Genomic DNA, 19,842 nt, shown 5'->3' on the forward strand with positions numbered 1-19,842 from the left:
TTTCAGATTCTTCCCTCCAGAAAGATAAAATTTTAATTGCTCACATTACTTTACTATAGAGTAAGAAAAAGAGCAAAGAGCATTAACTCTGACACATGTCCATACACATATATAACATTTCTCAAAACTCTTGATGGGCCATTACTTTGCATCTAGCAGTAGCTTGAGGAAATGTCCTGGGAAGCTTGCAGGCAGGACATAACAGCAAAACTACCCTTTCTTTGCTGAGGAACCACCTATGATTCTTCATATATTTGTGACACTAGTTTCCAACATCTCAGACCAGTCCTCATTATGTGTAATATAATAAAACAGGTCTGCACATCATTCCTATTGCAAAAAGATAATAAAACATTCAGTAAAATGTTAACGTAACATTTTATAATTGCCCACGTCATTATGAAAAGTTGCATAGGTAATTTGAAATGTCCATGATAACACTAATAAGAAGCAATCAACTGCCTGTAGATGATTGATTCCAAATTTACCTTTTGCCACCAAAAATCCTGGAAACGTATACTGCTCAGGATGATTTGTTGTACTACTGCATGCCTTAGTGACTGTCAAGTGATTAAATTTTTAGTCACTTTATAGTTGTGGCATTTTCACCATCACATGCCTTGAAGAAAAGACCTACTTTCTCTATTTATGTAGGTTGCTAGGGAAATCTTATCCTTTGCACCTTCGTATTTACAAGCAGTTATTGCATCTGCAAAGATCTCACCAAGTAATTTCTAACAAACCACTTCTTAAGTCATATTACCTAGACCCTACTACCCCCTGTTTGCCTCAAGTACCACCTTCACAAATGTAAGGTTATGCTGAACCTTTGAAATCATGCTTTGTTTTTCCCTTTCTCATCCTGATGGTGCTTATTTTCTTTTTGATGCTAGTGATGAAGACAACAAGCCCCTGCAGGGCAGTCAGACCTCATTGGATGGCACAATAAAACAACAAGAGAGTGACGACAGCTTGGTGGACTATGGAGAAGGAGGTGAAGGGCAATTCAATGAGGATGGCTCTTTTATTGGCCAGTACACTGTCAAGAAGGACAAAGAGGAGACAGAAGGCAATGAGAGCTCAGAAGCCACATCACCAGTTAATGCTATCTACTCCCTGGCATAACGCAATACAGTGAAACAATAGCAGCAGCAACAACTATACAAAACCTAGTCAGTGTGGGTCAGCAAAGTCACCATCAAGAAGAGAACGCAAACCAGAGTAGGACAACAAAGACCAAACCCAAGCAGGTGCCATCATCTCCTTAACAAACAAAGCAAATGATGTAGATGAATCAGCTGCTGAAGTGATTGTGCTGCCACTGATATCTGAGCTAACCCACAAGAGACCAGCAGAAGAGCAGATGCACAGATTCTATGCCCCAGGCTTCAGAACTCGGACTGAAATAAACACCCCCTCTATACCCCCATGTCTAATTTGTGAGATAATGCAACTCCTTTCATTAATAATGTACACAGCTGGATCTTTTGGTTATTTTTTTAAGGAAAAAGAAATGCCTAAATGTGGGGAAAATTAGAAGTGAGAGGGGTATGTGTGCAGATGAGATATCACTGAACCTCCCACGCTAAAAGCAGCATGGAACCACATTGCGGAATCAGCTACTGATACAAATGACAAGTTGTTTTATAAACAGGAACTTTCTCATCATTGGTTCTTGTAGTCTTCACTAAACAGGGTGCATGATGCTCCTTCCTACAAGATGACATGGTATTGTATTTGGCTTCAGTACAGAAGCTAAACGTCAGGGACGGGGAGATGGGGTATTGACAAAAAATGTCTCAGATATCAGTTAGTGCTATACTTCACATTACTGGGGTCTGCTGCAAGTGACAATGTGAGGTTTCACTCCACCCGAGTTTATTTGTTATCTTTCTTCAAAGAAAGAGTTTAATGGAAACAGTTGCATTTTTATGCCAGCCCAAGGAAGAAAAATGGCTTCTTCTTGTTTTTTCTAGAGAAATGTTGGAATGGGATTCCTCATTCTTGGTGAAGCCAGCCTTTCCTCCCAATGTACACATTTGGCATTAACTATCATCCTGCGCATAGCAGGAAAAAGGAGGAAGGCTGGATGGGAAAAAACATCCAGGATGTTTTCCTACTGTTCACTGAAACAGGATGGTATCTGTTAAGATTAAACTAACCTGGCTCAGAACCTGCCAGTCACTTCTGTGAAAAGTTCAGGGATTACCTGTCCCTATATGTTTGATGCAAAAGTGTAAATGCACTCAGAATCAACCCAAACTGGTCCAACTTTCAATTGTTCTGATGAACTGTATATCAGTCAGGGTTACGGTTTTCTGGCTTTCAAGATAAAAACCACTTTCCAACACATGCAAGGGCCTCTTATTGCCCATTCCCCTTTAGTCGATTAGATTAAAGGAGGCCTTTTCCAGTATTAAATAAGCAGCAGCATGAAGCTCACACTGTCTTGTTAGTTACACATCAGTGGCACTCAAATCAAGCTAACTCGCTAACACGCAGTAACCCTGTTTTCCTCAGATACAGATTCTGTTGTGACACTGTTCTTCCATATATGCCTTAAACAGCTTCATGCGTTCCCTGAAGCTTAATAAACTATGAATATTTACCCGTAGATTAAGCCCCTGGTGTGATGGTCTGTAATCTGTCCACGCAGTACAACTAAAGGAGGCTTCTGCAGCTTGATCAGATGAGAAAGCATGGATCATTGTAGAAGGTAGAGTTTTGTAATAATACAGTATTTAGTGCAACACAGCATGTACTCTCTTCATTCCCTGCACTTTTCAAGCCAAAGGTATTTAAAATAGAGGGAGACATGGCTCCTGCAAATGGTTTCTCTGCTATAAGAAAATGTACAGGATGAATCTCAGAAGATCTCTCTTTCGGTATCATGCTAAAACAGGGAAATTGAATGATATGGCTAAATGTTCAAATTGGCATATTTCAGAGGCAGTTTGCCAGTAAAACTGTTTCAGATGAAGAGGATAGTGTAGATGAGAGGTACTTTGTAAACGGGTGTGATATTTAGAGGTTTAGTTGTTAAAATCAACTAAAAGAATTCTCAAATGCAGTCATCTTGCATTACAGAATCAAATGGCTACCAAACAAACTGAGGCCTTTTGGGATGAATTCAGGGTGGGGGGGACACATTGGGGTGAGTAAAGTTTTGTTCTAAATACTATCTCAATTCAGGGAGTGCTATCTAATTCTGTATGCAATCTCTTGCTATGATAGATATATCTCTCTTTCCACCCCCAAGTTTGCATGTTCAATTGCTTCAAGCCAGATCATTCTCCATGGTATATTTGGGTTTTGTTTTTGTTTTTTTTCCCCTTTCAGCAGGATGCTGCTTTTAAACCCATAATTGTAATGGACACATGTGGTATAGTGATTTATCATGAGAGGAAAGCAAATATTTCATAGAATGATAGAATCATTGAGTTGGAAGGTAGTGCAAGGGCTGTCTGGTCCAAAAGCCTACATCACTTCTGAAGGATGCTTATCCAACCCCTGTTTAAAGACTTTCAAAAATGGAGAATCCACCTCTCTCTGAGGCAGTCCATTCCATTGTCAAACAACTCTTATAGTAAAGAAAGTCCTCCATAGAAACATAGGGAGTGATCACACTGAGTCAGACAATTGGCCTAATTCACTCAGGTTTGTCTATGAATATGATCTTGCCCTTTACCCAACCTGGAACTCAAGGGAGCCTACAAGAATTAAAACAGATACAGCTAAAAAGTGTATACTGTACAAAAATCAAAATATCATCAAAATGTCAATAGAGTTAAAAGCAGTTAAAAGGGAACTCGTTAAAAAGAACAACTAAGAAAAACATAACACATTAAAAGTCCTCCATTCCTTGGAGCAGTCAGCCCTCAAAGGCCTGCCAAAAGAGAAAAGTCTTCACCTCCATATAATAGGAAAGCAAGGGGGGTCCCTGTCTATTATCTCTAGGAAGGGTGCTCTGCAGCTACCAAGGTTTACATTGACCATTTGTAGTCCTGCAGGGTTGCACACAGGAGTCTTCCCCAGTGCTGTCTGAAGATAGTAGAGACTGATCATGGGATCTTTTTCATGGAAAACACATGCTCTACCACTAATGGTATACTACAACTCAACCATGCTCAGTGAAGGCTAAGACATTCTGTATGCCTTTTGGTTTTACCTTTTGTTTTTATCTCCTTTGAACTGGAGAACTCCTAAGAGTCTGCAATGGAGTCCAAAATGGGTCATGGTAATCTAAAAACCTGCAGTTTTGTTGACAGGTGCTTCTATCTCTAGATTTAAGGCAACAGCGGGAACTATGCCACCCTCCGGATGTTGACAGACTGCAACAGCTCTAGCCAGAATAGCCAGTGATGAAGAATGCTGGGAATTGCTGTTCGGTGTCTGGTGGATGCACAGTTCCTACTGTGTCTTAATACATTGCCACAGATAGAATTAACTAAATTTGTCCTCTTGGTGAGTCAAAGGAAGTTTTTTAAAAAAAAACACTTTTATGTGGGATGTTTTGAAAAGAACCAAATTTAGACTCTCATATGCACCTAGCAATGCCTACAGTCTTACTCTGTGTTCAGTCCTAGACCTGTGTTTGTGCATATCTGTTTACTTCACAACCTCCCTCATACCACCTGTTTGACGAAGTGCCAATGAGGGGATAGGTTTGACTTTATGTGGTTGTAGAGATGTTTTGCAGAGTTTAATAAAAACTAGAATAAGGCCTAATTTTTTTTTAAAAACTGGATGGGTCTTCATTAAAACAATTCTTCAACTACATCAGACAGATTTTGGGATGCAACACCGTTTAGAAAAGTCTTTTAAACATGTTTTGCTTTGTTTTGTTTTTTAACTGCAGCAGAAACATCAAATTTCTGGGAGACATAATAATTTGATACCATTTGTCATTACAGTCAGGAGAGATACCTTGGGAATGGTTTCATGGTTAAAAGATGAGAGCTGAGTTAAGAAGAAATATACCATATTCTAAAGCCCTGTATAAGCCAATAGAGTAAAACCCAAGAATGCTTGGTGCGTGGTTTCTTGAGCAAGAATAGATGACGTAGCAGACATATTATTTTCTATTGCTTTGATATTTCCTGTTACCAAATTAATTAAATAGGTTTCTTCAGTAAAACACCAGTAGACACCAGTATACAATTCATTTTTGTTTACTACTATATACTGTGTGTGGAGTCTACAGCCAAAATAAAACTGTATCCCATAAATCGTAGGATTGAAATGTACTGCACACCTACTTTGGAGTAATGTGTTCATGGGACACAATGGATCCTACAATTGGATGAAGCTGAATAGGACTGAGCTGGGAACTCATATACACAATTTGGGGGTGGCAGGATAGATAACTTTGCTAGTATATGCCAATTTTTAAAGATCTATGTGACCTCTGCTAGGCTGACAAAGGAATACTCAACATAAAAATGCATAAGTTTAACATCTTTTTTTAAACTTTGTAAACTTATATGAACAAGGCTAAAATTTGACTTAGGGTTCTGCTTATTAATCATTCCCAGAGCCTTCCATCATAGGTATTCACAACACCTTGCAAAAATACATTCAGTTAGAACTATTGAAAATTGCATCCCAGAAAGAGAATCATGTTTGCTGTTGGTACAATAGTGCAGTTTAAGAACTGGTCACCACTAACAACAAAATTGCCCAATGGTAATATTCAGTTTAATCATTAAAATGGATTCCAAGTTATTTCTTGTCGATACAGAACCAGTGTGGATAATCAGTATCAATAACACAGGTTTTGCAGGTGGAAGGAAGAAATTTGCTATTTTTGAATACCGTACTACCTTTTAAAAAACCTGGTGTTCACAAACAATGATGAGCAATTGGATTTATTGGTCCAGAATTGGGGAGCCATATGGAAAGGCACTAACTATTAGATACTGAGGGAGCCAAGAAATGGGCAAAGTGAGGCATGGACTGTTAATTTAATTTGTTAAATACACCAGTAACATGTTAAATGTTATGCAGCTTTTACCTGTAGAGAATACTGATGTCCTCTCACATTCTATATTTAAGATAGGTCCAACAGTGGTATGTGACAACAAAATGCAATGTCTAAAATCAGTGCTAAAAAGTAAACTAAGTACAGTGTAAATTCTAGCAGAAATATTACATGGCAAAGGTTTTAAGAAGCAAATGTCCATACCTTTTTGAGACTACTTGATGTCCTTCGATTTTTGGAAACTAGTAAAGGGAGGGTCTCATCAGTACTTGGGTAGAAGAAAAAGATAACATTGTGATAGATTTTGTTGGGCTGGAGGTCATGGTCTCTTCATTATCCCAGGATGTTCAGTTATTTTGATAGCATTTCAGAAGCTTATCACATCAGAAGAGCTGGTCTAAAAAGAAAGAGAAAACTGCATGAGATGTAAGTTGATCCCTTCTCTACCTCCAGTGAGTCTCCATTCCTGGTTTCCCAGTACTAGGATTAAAAATAGACTGGGCCCAGCAGCATGTGATTAATGCTGATGCCAGAGAAACATTTTTCTATGACAAATTTTGTTAACTACAGTCAAATGTTTACTCCTATTCATGTAACTAACACAAGGGTCAAATCTCCAGTGTATTGTTCAGCTGCTGCAACTTAAGAACTGTAGGCAGTAGAGTGAACAGCACAGATGAATGGACAGTCCTTCCTCTGTTATGCTTCATGGATCCCCAGGTTTGGCTCTCCAATACAAATGTCTTCCAATATGTAGTGCATATCAGAGACTAGCAAAAGGGTTCTCCAAGCACCACCATGTCAATTTTGCATGGTTCTCATAGGAAAGGTGCTCATCTATCCCCTGCATGAACCCTATGTGTTGACAAGACAAGTTGCCATTATGAATCTCCTGAGTCTTTAAAGCTTTACTGCCAGCATTGTGGCAACATCAGTCATGGAACTATGACAGTTGTCCTTTCATGCACACCATATCTTGTGTTGAAATATATCATCTTTTTAATTCCATCTTTAACAGGAGCAATCCGACTCTTGCCTCAGGTTTACAGATCCATGTGATAGGGAAGTCACAGGAAGGTCCAGATAGCATCGATGTCCAGTTTCGTTGTTAAACTGAATCAATAAATTAAAAGACAATGCAATCTTTATGACTTGACCCAGCAATTTGAAAGTTTTATCACTGTTTCATGTGGGGAAGTACTCAGTGAGAAAGTAATTCCCTCCCCTTCAGTGGAATATTAAGAGGAAGAAAGAGATAGCTTTTGCCTTATATGCCACTGATGCTATCATTTTTAATAATGTTCATATCCTTCCACTGTCCCAACTTGGCAGAGACAGTCCTGTCTAATCAACAGTCATCTCGCTCTTTCAGCAGCTTTAAAATATTCCAGTTTTTCTCTTCTCCACATCCCATTTCCTCCTTTGTCCTCAGCTTACTCCAATTGCAGCAACTCAACTTAAAAATGTAAAAGTAGTTTGTATTAAACTCAGTGGGGGCAGAATCTCACCCTTCCCAATACAGGTGAAAGCAAACTGCTATAGCCTATTCTAGCTTATGTGTCCTTCCTCATTAATAAATGTTTGTTATCTTAACCATATGCTGATCTTGCTTGGGCACTTGTGTTTGATTTTAATCTGTGAAAAGTTGGAGGGTAATTTTATTGGGAAATAGCAGCTCACGCTGTGATATATCAAACAGCAAAAGAAAAAAATGGTAGGGCCATCTCACTCACTTTTTACCCTGTAGATTTGACCCATAGGTCACCTAGCACAGAAGTCTTGACCCCGCAATCGATCTGCCTGCAATTACCTAGATTTCATGTGTCTAAACAAGATACAGCTCCACTACCTGTCGGAAATATCCTAAGAGAGCGTCACTCAATATTGATTTCCATTAGGCTCCAGCCTTTGGTTTATGTTTTTACCTGACTCATAATGACCTATTGTGGCCTTTTCCCTCACTCCAACTATCAGCCGCAGGAAGAACAAAATATAACCTTGCTCTCACTTTCTGGAATGTAGACATTGTGAAAAGCAGTTTCACACAAAATTGGGACTTCAACCTATAAGGGAACATGCATTAATTCTACACTAGTGTCAAAAGTCTTCAACTAAGCAATAATATAGTAATAGTAGTAGTAAAAAGTGAAATCCACTTTCTTCCATTGAAACTCATTTCTGATTATAAGAAATCCAGAATGTCACTGGGCTCTCCCCTCTTTAACCCCAGATAGCCCATCTCTTAATCTGTGTCTTTCAAGAAAGTACCATGTTTTGATTGTGATGTCCGAAAACCATCTTGGACCCCTCATGTTGGTACTATAGAGGCTGGGAGACCTTGCTTTGCACTATGGCAATTTCAAACACTTATCACTACATTATTGGACTGCTTTTTTGTCTGTCTTTAATAATTTGAACACACAAACATTATTTCTTGAAAACTTTCCCCCAACTGTTCTGATACTTTCTCTGTATTTATTTCCTTGCCTTCCTTTTGGGGGAGGGGTATTAGCAAATATTGTGTTAAATCTACTCTTCAATAGATGGATGCATATCTGAGACTGTAAAGAATGGTTTAGAGTGTGTAGATTTACAGACTATGGAGATGTGTTTAATATATGGACTACATGAGCAATTTGAAAAAATAGGCCAAAATATCCAGAAATGTTTTTGAATCACTGTAAAAAAAACCCTTTTTATAGAGAACACTAAACATAATAAAAATATTGTTCAGAAGAGATGCTAAGCATGACATTCATTTGTCTCCTACGCAAAAGAGGAAGAATGGCCCCAAAGCTAGATTGGCAGCTTGAACTTGGCCAGGGCTGGAGTCATTCCTTTCCTTTGTAACTGGTGCAGGACCCCTAAGGAACTGACTGATGCTTTTATTGCTTGGAATTGCTTTAGAATATTTTTTTTCAATGTCAAAGTCTAAGGAAACATCTGCCAGATACAGTTTTAAGGGTAATGAAATATGCTCTTGCTGAAAGGAGTAAAGGAATAAAAGAAATTTGGATAGGTTGAATTACTACTACAGCAATTATTCAAAACAGCTGCACTTCATGAAATGGCATAAGCGTTGATATGTTCACTCAGTTTTGCAATCCAAAGCAAAGCAAGCCATTAAAGCAAACATAAATGATAAACAGAACATTTGCAACATTAGCTTTCTTGTAACGATGCACATTTGCACCAAAAATGTCTGCCATATGCAATATTTTGTGACTTCTATTAAATATGAGTCCCTTCAGGGAGAGAGGGCGGGTGTAAAATAAAATTTTATTATTATATACAGTATTCTGATCAGGGACATACAGTGGTGTGTCAAATTGTGGCATCCATATACTCATCATAATAATTCCCAAATGCACAGTCTTGAGGACAGGCCCCAAATGGATGCAGATGATATTGATCCAGATCAACAAAGCAGTTTTAATAGTTGTCATTTTCCCCAGGAGCACATGTTTTGTGAAGCCTATGGTTCCTAATTGCCAATTGGGACCATTCACAACAATATATTTTTGTCTTCCTGGCACTTACAGTGAGGAATATAGTTAAATTCAGAAGAAGGAACATGGCTGAGGGAGATAACAAAAGGAACCATCCAGGGCTGTAGCCAAGGGGGGGGAGTAGGGTTTCAATTTTTCAGGTTTTAACAAAAAAAAAACCTGGTTTACTCATGAATTTTAACTGGTTAACTAAATCCCCATGGGTGTCCACTGAAGTTTATCTGTCTTGAATGTCCACTGAAGTTTATCAGTGGAGCCTGGTTTCAAAATTATTCTGCATTATGGAACTACTCTTCAGGATTTACTAAAAAAAAAGTTTCAATCCACCCCCCTCACCATTTTTTTCTGGCTATGGCCATGGAACCATCATACCTACTCAAATAAAAGTCAGGGTAGTTCAAAGCTAGAAATATAACAAACTTGGGACTCAATGGAGCTTACCATTTAAAAACACAATACAGTTAAAAACATACAAACAAAACCCCAAACATTAAAATAGGATTTAAGTTCCTACAATATTAAAACAGTTTTGTTTAAAGGCAAAAAGCTATTAAAACAGTTCAGTCTAAAATTATGCAACCATATGAGTACTGAATCCATTATATTACTGGCCAATGGCCATACATTCAAGGGAAACTGGTTTCCTAAGGTATCAGGATGAAGACTACTGTAACACATTCTAGATGGGGCTGCCTTTGATAACTCCAGTAGGTCCCAAATACTGGGGCCAGTCACAGGAAGCATATAAGTCTCTTGTTGAAACAGCTCCTCCAGGTTTGCTATGGGCACTATTCAAAGTGATGTCCTATGAAGTCCTGCACCATTCTGCTTTGTGAGTGTGTGTGTCAGGAGTGACTTGAGAAACTGCAAGTTGCTTCTGGTTTGAGAGAATTGGCTCTCTGCAAGGACGTTGCCCAGGGGATGCCTGGATGTTTTGATGTTTTTACCATCCTTGTGGGAGGCTTCTCTCATGTCCCCACATGGAGCTGATAGAGGGAGCCCATCCACACTATCCTCTGGTTGGATTTGAACTGGCAACTTTCAGGTCAGCAACCCAACCTTAAAGTCATCAGTCCTGCCAGCAAAAGGCTTTAACCCACTGCGCCACCGGGGGCTCACCATTCTGCTTAGATCCAGACTATTGGAAAGGCTGTATCTCCCAACATACAAACCTGCAGGAGTCTTAAAACGGGGACTTTTCTCCCAGCTCCACCAGTATCACTAGTCAAAGAGAAAGGAAAAGGTCTCTTCCTTGTGGAGAGAAAAAGCAATGTATAAATAATGGTGGTGGTGGTGATGATGATGATGGTGGTGGTGGTGGTGACGGACAGCTTTCTCTGGCTGCTCCTACCCTAGGAAGTCTGGTCCCTTCTCTGTTCCTTTCACTGTCAGGCAAAGATCCTTTTGTTCAAATAGACTTTTAACTGTTTTTATCTTTGTTGTGTTTTTGAGTGATTGTAATTTTTTTAATGTTTTAATGTGATCATTTTTAACTGTTTTAATTTTATTGCTCCGTTTTTTGCTCTGTATTTTACTTCACGAGCTCTCAGAAGATGAAAGGCAGCTGATAAATGGTAACTGAATAAATAAATAAAAGATTTACTGGCAGCTGGCTAATAATAATTAGAATTTGTTTAACACTTGATTAGAAGATTGATAGTTCCTTGCCATTATAATCTCAGCAATTCTTACAGCTATTTAACAGAGATCAGTGTAATGCACACACCACAAGCTTAAGTTTTAACATTTACAAACAAGTGTTTCCTGTGAATGAGTATTGAAAGGAAATCCTGATTGCTTAAAGTTTCCTGTGGCATGTTCCCAGATCTGGAGATTTGCATGCTTTCTCTGGGCAGTGGGCAGTGAATTAGCCCTTTTTGTTTTGAACAGAAAAATGTGCACAATCAAAACAAATATCATACTTAATTCATTAGTTTAACCAGTAATATCTGCACAATCCTATTCATGCCTACTCAAGAAAAACAAGTGCAAGTTATTGCTTGGTAGGTGTATATATAGGAATACAAATTATAGAGGTGATTTCCAAGTTTTGCCTATGTAGTGAGCCACTCTGAGTCTCCTATGGGGTGAGAAGGACGGGGTATAAAAGTGGTAAATAAATAAATAGTCCCACTTTTTCAGCTGCTGTTAAAATGTCCTAGTTTCTCCCTACTACTACTACTACTACTACTACTACCACTACGTTCCTCCTTTTGTACACAGCTTACTTCATTTTCCACAAACTGAATTCAAGAAGCAAAATTAGCATGCACTCAATTTATTCAGCAGCCAAAAGCAAACTGCTGCAGCCTCCCTGGCTTGCCTGTTATTCCTCATTAATAATTTTGCCTTCCTGATCACACTCTGATATTGTTTGACCAGACATGCCTGGGGGTCATCTATGAAATGTCAGAGGGTATTATTTTGGCCTTTAAAAGGTTGTGGCTTCAGCCATCACTTTGCCATTCTGGCATTTCAAAATGACATGCGCTATCCATTAAATGACTGCAAGAGAGAATCATGGATATTCATAAGCATACATCTATATGTTTGTCTATCAACACCCTCTAAGGAAGGACAAGACTAGCCAACAATAAATGTACAGGCACCAGAGAAGGTTTGATTTGAATCTTGCCTTCTGGAAAATTGTATTAACAGATGGAGCAGCCCAGAGATTAGCAGACCCTGATGCTGTGTAGTCTAAATGGTTTGTAATTTCATTGTGTTTCCCCCCCCCTCTCCCTTTCTTTAGCATTTTCTGTCTTCATGTGCTTGCACATACACAGCTTGCTCACTTTCTACTTGGGAAGAAAACAACTGTTCAACAAAAGTATGGAGGGGTTGAGAGATCACTCACAAAAGAGGAAGGCTACTTTTTGGAGATAGTATCCCTAAATGACAACATATTTTGATAAAGGTGGAGTTCTCATTTGCACATATACAACAGGGATTATTCAAGATCCAGAATCTCTTCCATGACTGACTCCAAAGGCAATCATCCCCCTCCCTCCCTCCCTCCCTCGAGTACCACCCGCTATTCAATCCTTAATGGTTATGAAGACAACACACTCAAGAGGCATCGTGTTACCATAATAGTTAAATATCATTTTGCTCCCCAAGGCAATTCAGTTAGATCCCAGATGGTCTCACTTTCAGGAATAGCACTATCTAAGTAAAAGCACACCAAATAGACCATTTATTGATTACTCAAAGGAGTCCTTTGCCTGTTCCTTTAAGTTTCTCATCCTAGATCCATTCAGATAACAGCCTCATTGTAACTGAGAGCTGAGCTCCGCTTGACAAATGAGCATTGGGTCACCAGTTTAGATAACAAAGAAGGATTTGATTCATCCAAAGACTTTTATACAAAAATAATGTTACACAATTCAATGTCCAGCCCTTGTTCATTTCTTACTCTAACGGCCATGAATCCATTTTGAGCTCTTCTTGGCAAATGAGCATTGAGTCACCAGTTTAGACAACAAAGAAGCTATCCAAAGACTTACACTAAAATAATGTCACAGGGCTCAGTGTTCAGCCTTTGTTCATTTTTAGACCATTAATCTATTTTGTGAAGTTTAGTATACCTGAAGTAGATTATGGTGAAGCTCTGCTTAACATACCTATCCAGAAAATGGCGTATCCAGGGAGCGGTTTAGCTAAAGATTGGTGGTACATTTGGGGAGGACTTGTAAATTGCTCAGGATCAAGCTTACCCTTAGAGAGAACATCATCACTACTCCAAGCAGCTGGTTTTGAGTGTCACAAAATATTGTTAGTTATTCCAAGCATTATTACCATTACGGTATTGTAACTGCAAGGGAGTGGCAGAATCTCTTGACTACCATGCACTTTCTCGGCTCTTCTGTCTCAGCCAGCATTATGTTTGTGGCCAAGCCTTACATTAATTATTACCCTTGTACCTGCAATGCAGGATTCAACTGTCCTTATTATCATGGTGATCATCACTGCTGATAAGGACTGTATTGTTAAAAAAACATATTTTTAAACTATTAATTAATTGAAAAGGTATCCCAGATTAATCAGATTACAACTAAATTTTTAAACACATGGAGCATACATAAAACCTGGTACCCATGGTGTCACCTACATCCTTTTTAGGAATATGCCCTGTTTAGGAATTGTCTAGGTCTTCTAGGTTATTCTGTTGCATGTTTCTGCCATAAATTATCATAGAGGCATGTTGAAAAACCTAACAAATTCCTAGATAGGGTATCTCTCCCGGTATGATTCTCCTTAGCACCTCCATGGTAACTTCCAGCAGAAGTCATACATTTCAGTAGGGTTTACTATTGTCCATGATTTCCTGTTTCTACAGTAAATTCAAGAACATATCCCCAAGAGCTGATTTGGGGGAGGGGGGGTCATACTGTATATAGGTAAAGATATAGGCTACTATAAATTCTTATGAGAACTCATGCTGCATAGTGACTTAAGAGACTGAGGCCCCTTCCAGACAGGCCCAAAAACCCGTGATGGATCATGGGTTAACCTGAGGCATCCAAACGATGCCTTAGGTTAAGGTGGATTAATCTGGAATAAACTGGGAAATCCAGGTTTACTCCAGGTTAATAAAACATCTGGAAAGATCTGGACCTTATCATTCTAGGTGTGAGCCTGTGCGGATTGACTCCGAGGACTGTGTTCTGTGATCCTGGGGTTCAATCCCAATTGTCATCCTGGTTCTTCAAGTTCTAAGAGCCCGAAGGAGTGGGATAGCACCCCATCTTCCCCTTCCCACTCCCCCCCCCAAAAAAAAAATTAGCAGAGGGGCCTGGCTGCTTCTCAGGCCCTTTTTTGGAGAAAATGGGGCAGGGGGCTGGCTACATGCCCTCTTAGGTCAACCCCCCCCCCCCCAGAAAGTGCATGGTTTGGCCAAGCAGTGGGGCCTCAATCCCAATTTGGGCCTGTCTGGAAGGGCCTTAAGTTACAAACTAGATCTACAGTTTGGAATAACTACATATGTGATTGTGAAGCGAGAAGATGGGCAAGTCTGGGTATGCTATGAAGAGGAGTTATTTTTAAGGTAAACCCCTCACTCTATGGGGCATATCCAGAAAATTTATCTTCATTGGAGCCAATAAAATCTGCTGAAACTGCTTTAGATGGCATGTACATACATATGTGCACACTCCTGGATATTTAACAAAATATCAGTTTATCCCGGTACCATTAGGGTCCATAGTTAATGTATATTGACCACCCTTTCTTTTCTGCACACAGCAAGAATTTTAAAAGGACTGTTTTGTCCTCCACACAGGCATATAATTCCAATTTCTCCACATAATGCATACTGCAAACAAAAACTTGTGCATTAACCTTGTGCATGCACATAAGCCTTGTTGCTTATAGCCATATTCTGAAGCTTACATAAAGTGGCAGAAAATCTTCCATATTACAGATCTGACAACACAAAAGCAGAAGAGTATTGTATTCATGTCTCATAGAACTATAGAATTCTTAAGTATCGTGTCTATTCCTCACAGAGAAGACATGTTGTCCATTCCTCTCATAGCTAAAAGATCTCTTGAGAGAAGCCATCCAACCTCTCTTTTAAAACCTCAAACAACAACAAAAGAGCAGTCTTCTTTTTCTACTGCCTTCTGTCTTGCCAAACATTATCTTATCTGGTGCTTCATGTCTTCTTCTGATAAGGCCAAAGTTCAACAGCCTTAGTTTAGACTATTTGTGATCCAATAGACCGGAGGGGGGAGGGGGGTATTAACAAAATTAAGAATGCAATGGGAAGACAGATATGCCAGTACAACAGAACAAATCCTGGCTAGAGTATCATGTTTTCTGGCATCACCATCTTTAGTATAATAATGAGAATTTCACATGAGTTGTCAGAAAAGAAATAGCATCCTGTCCATGAATTACAATGATTGAGTGATTCACGTTGCAATTTACTTCCGACTATGCAATGACCAAAAGTGTCCCCAAAGCATATCTTTAAGCCAGGCACCAGCTAGAATCATCACCCAAAAGCCCTAGCCAGCTTGTTCAATAGTCAGGAATTCTGGGAATCAGAGGCCCAAACAGTTGCAGGGTCACAATTTGAGGGCTCCCCTTGCCCACATTGTCATTTACATGTTGTCAGAGATCAGGGGAATGAGCAGGGACACACTGGAGCTGAAACACAGAAATAAATAACAGCACTGCTTGAAAGATAAGAGTATCAAACAGCTAGGGAGACAGCTACCTCTGCATAGCTACATCCTCCAATGAATATGTATTCTAAACATGGCCATACTGCACAGAAAACTCAAAGCAACCCAGTGATTCCGACCTTGAAAACCTTTTCCATCGTTCTATAAAAACAGTGAATGCTTTCTGGCTTATTTGTGCAAAACATGCCAAGACAGAGTCACTGAAGAATTCTACTTTATTAGAAATGAGTAGCTTTCTAGCATATATAGGTGGCACATTTTCCATTTGGCTGCTCTGAAAGCAAGAGTTCATGAAACAGAAGTGGGAAACGTGAAGTCTGTCAAGTGTTGGTCTGCAGCTCTCAGCATCCCTCATAATTGTCTATGATTGCTAGGTCTGATGGGGGTTGCAGTCCAACAATATCCAAGGACCACACCTCATCCACCCCGATCTAAAACAAACACAAATTTACCAGAAATGTGTGATTTCTGAACCCACTCTTTTGCTTTGTCTAGCCTTATTAAACTCTAAAGCTGGTTTCCAGATCCAGATTTATTAGTGGAACAACAAGTTAGGGTTTAACAATTTTCCAGAGATGTGGCTCCTCTAGCCAGGACTTCTTTGTAAGCCACCTCAACCAGCTGCAATTCAGCCTCAGCAGATGAGTAGCTTTGGTGCCCCTTCTCACAGCCAGCATCATGTTTTCCTCCTTTTTCTGTCTAGCTTCCCTCTGTAAACCTCTTAGCAGAATCCCAAGGGCAAAGCCTTGAAGTGGAGAGGGTGGGAAACAGAACATTGTCTTTAGCTAATGAAGTTGTAATTGCTTCAGACCTGACTAATGGGATGAAGATATCATAGCCTCCCACATTCTGTTCAGCTCCTGCAATGCCCAGGCAAAACACTGCAATGGGGAGAAATTTATTTCTGTTAACAACACATGGCCTATGATTCTTTCAACAAGCTTTTCAAGTATCAGGGTTTGACCTGGAGTTTGTAAGGAAGGGTTTTAATGCCCTCTTCAGAATAAAGAGTAAAATACCAAACGGAAGGAGCAGAATTAAGGAGACATAAATATTTCTGCTTGACTCAATAAAGTTCCTATTTAACTTGGCTGCTAGCCCTCCTATGAGGCAAAATGACATCGTTCCACAGTCAACAGGTGAATAATTGAAACAAGTAGCAGTGAGAGCCTGAGAATCCCTGAAATAGCAGGAGGCTATAGCCGGTTACGCCTACACATCAGCATAATGCTTAGTACGCAGCAAAATCAAGATATGCTTTTCAGATTTTTTTCCCCCAAATGGTTGCTTGAATATGTGGATGCAGAAGCTGTGAATGTGGCAGGCCAACAGTGCAAGCTATTGAAGTCTAAAAGCAAATTAAACTTCTCATAAAAAACAACTTTTACACTTTAATCTATTTAACATTTTTGTATAAAAGAAAAGGCCTACAATGCACCTGACTTTCTATAAGAACAAATTTTCCAAAATTAATGCATCTAATCCAAAACTTCAAATGAAAGCAAGATATGCATAAGCAATAGGTCTTCTTACATATACGTGCTTCTTTTCTGCTTCCTTGAGTGACATACCTGCTTTTCTAATCTTGAAGAAAAATCAGAGCCAGACAACCACCGGGGTTAATTAAAAATACTACAAATGCTTTATACTTGTTAAATTATTCTAAGTTTGTTAACTTGCATGGCTATATACTGTAATGATTCTGCCCTCTGAATCTGTGAGTTGCAAGACAAAAAAGAAAGTTTGGAAAGCTGATTGAAGCTTAGAAACAGTCAAGCAAAACGAATTTTATTTTTAATGTTTTTTTAACATTTTTAAGAATGAATCCAGGTTAAGTCATGTTAAACCCACTGAAATCAACAGACGTTAGGAGAAATGAGGAGTGATAATGGCTCTAGAATCTTATGTACTCATCTAACCCAGTGCAAATGGCATATTTTGGAATGAGCCCTCTGTAACTTCACCTACAGTGCAAACCAAAGTGCACTGGGCCTTGGAATTTATGTGCTTTAATTTATTGATTTATTTGTATGCATTTTGTTTGTTTGTTTAATATTAAATATTAACATGCTACAGCTCATAATGATTGTGCCCATAGGTATGCTCCTGGAGAGCTACAAAAATATAACCATCAAAAATGCATTCACTACGCACATAGCAGCAATACATAGCAGAATACCCAGTTCATTCGTAGTAGGTAATGATCACAGAACAGTGAGCCATCAAGGAGTATGGTAGAGATTAACATATTGAACCTAGGCAACATCCTTGATCACTAATGAAATTCAAAGGATAACTACAAACAGGTGACGATTTCTCAGAGTGCTTCCAGATAAGACTAAAACCAGTGACAAAGCAGGTTAGTAACCTGCTTTGGCACAGGTTTGAGTCCCCACTTCCTCCCACCACCACAAGATTTCCCTCCCAGAGTGACTTCATGCTTCAAACCACCCCAAAGCCCCTGATTTACCCCCTAAAACTTACTTGAAAAGGTCTCTGACAGCCATGAAGCCTCTCCTCGTGTCCTCCTGGCATGAGAAAATGATGTTTGAGGAGATGGAAGAGGTGAGGTGGAAAGTCCCCCCTCGCCCCCCTCCCCCTGTCTCATGTGTCATTTTCTCATGCCAGGAGGACATGGAGAGGTTTCATGGCTGCCAGTAAGTTTTAGGCGGTTAATCGAGGGCTGGAGGCACCCTCCTGCACAGTTGGGCTCCAGGAGCCCAAAGGTGTGGGGTGGCTTTGGGGACTCACCCTCTGTGTTGAGAAACACAACCCAAGAAGTTAGTACCGACAGGCCCAATACCTCATTAGACCTGGGCCTTTGGGGTATTTAATAATTATGGAATAAACCAGAGAAACCTTGGTTTATTCCATATTACTTTGGTTTTATTGGAAGTGTTGTTTGTATGCCTCCGGTAAAAACTGAGACTGGTCCCTCGGAGATATTAGGATATGCATACCCAAAACCTGAGGCATGCTAACAGGTTGGTTTATGATCTTTCCCACCTTTGAGAAATAGTGGACAGTCCCTTGTAAGAGGGCATCAGAAAGGAACCTCCCTACAGTGGCAATCCAATTGCAGAATACCCTGTCCTCAGAGAGACAGTACCAGCAATAGCTTCATCCTACTACCAAGCTAAACATTCCTTTCCATTTTGGTGTTAATTGGTTTTTGACAAATGTACATATACATGATTTAGACTATTTTAACCTGCTTCAATATGTAAAATTGTCTGATATGTTTTAAACCTGTTACAACTATTTCTATGGTTTTAAACTCTTTGAACTGATTTTATTCACATACTGCCCTAAAAGGGAACATATTTTATTGAATTAATTAAATTAGTAAGTACATAAGTAGAGTATCCTGAAATCACATATGCCACCCTTAGCTTAAGAAGGGTTGGAGATAATAGTGAATTGTATTAAAACAACATGTAGTAGGAATGGAGCTCTCCTCCAGATAGGTTGAGCCAAGTCTTTTTTAGTTATATTTGTGTGCCTTTGTTAACTGATTTTCTCACTGAAAAATCCCTAGAAGAGTTTCCAAGAAACAACAGTTGCTGATCACTGTTCCTTACCTATGATGACTGCTTATTGGCAAGTGTCCTCAGCGAAGGTTGATGCAGTGATTACACAGAGGGCAATGGATTACAGCATGCAATGACTACTGCTCATTTGGCTGCAACGAGAAATCATCAGCTGCACAAAAGCATGTGGATATTTAACATTAGAACAGTTAATGCATTTCATCTCAAGATTCTGTTTTGGATGGCAGTATAACAACTTAAAGCTAAATGAAATGTCAGTGACATACACAATCAGAGCCCATTAATATTGCTGAGACGTTACTTTCCTTTAATCCGCTGGAAGCAGAACTAACATGGTGCTTCCATGTAGCATGCAAGATAGAGCTGTTTTCTCCATAAATACAGGCAATGCCTGTCTCAATGGGCAAGATTCCATTATAGTTCAGATCAGAAGTAATACTGCAGAATGCAAAACACTGCCAGTATTATTACACAGGATTTCTATATTCTGCAGGTACGTCTTGACAACATTAGGGCATGTGGCAATAGCCAATTAGTGGCCAAAGGGAGACCCTACTTTGGCTGCTCAGTGTCTCAGTGCTTCTTCACCTCGCAGCAACTAGTTGACCTTG

The 19,842-nt window shown here is 39.4% G+C and overlaps 1 protein-coding gene across 21 annotated transcripts in view; it reads left to right on the plus strand.

Annotated features, from left to right (window-relative positions):
- The window catches only part of nfasc (neurofascin), a 250,239-nt gene extending 241,521 nt beyond the window's left edge, over nt 1–8,718 (plus strand). For all 21 annotated transcript variants that reach the window (XM_062978538.1, XM_062978537.1, XM_062978534.1 and 18 more), the window contains one exon: nt 894–8,718. In XM_062978538.1, the coding sequence (XP_062834608.1) occupies nt 894–1,125 (232 nt within the window). In that variant the 3' untranslated portion in view covers nt 1,126–8,718. The remainder of the gene's footprint in view (nt 1–893) is intronic.
- Nucleotides 8,719–19,842: the final 11,124 nt, after the last annotated feature.

This window comes from Anolis carolinensis, chromosome 4, assembly GCF_035594765.1.
Source record: "Anolis carolinensis isolate JA03-04 chromosome 4, rAnoCar3.1.pri, whole genome shotgun sequence".
In the NCBI taxonomy this organism is placed as follows: domain Eukaryota; kingdom Metazoa; phylum Chordata; class Lepidosauria; order Squamata; family Dactyloidae; genus Anolis; species Anolis carolinensis.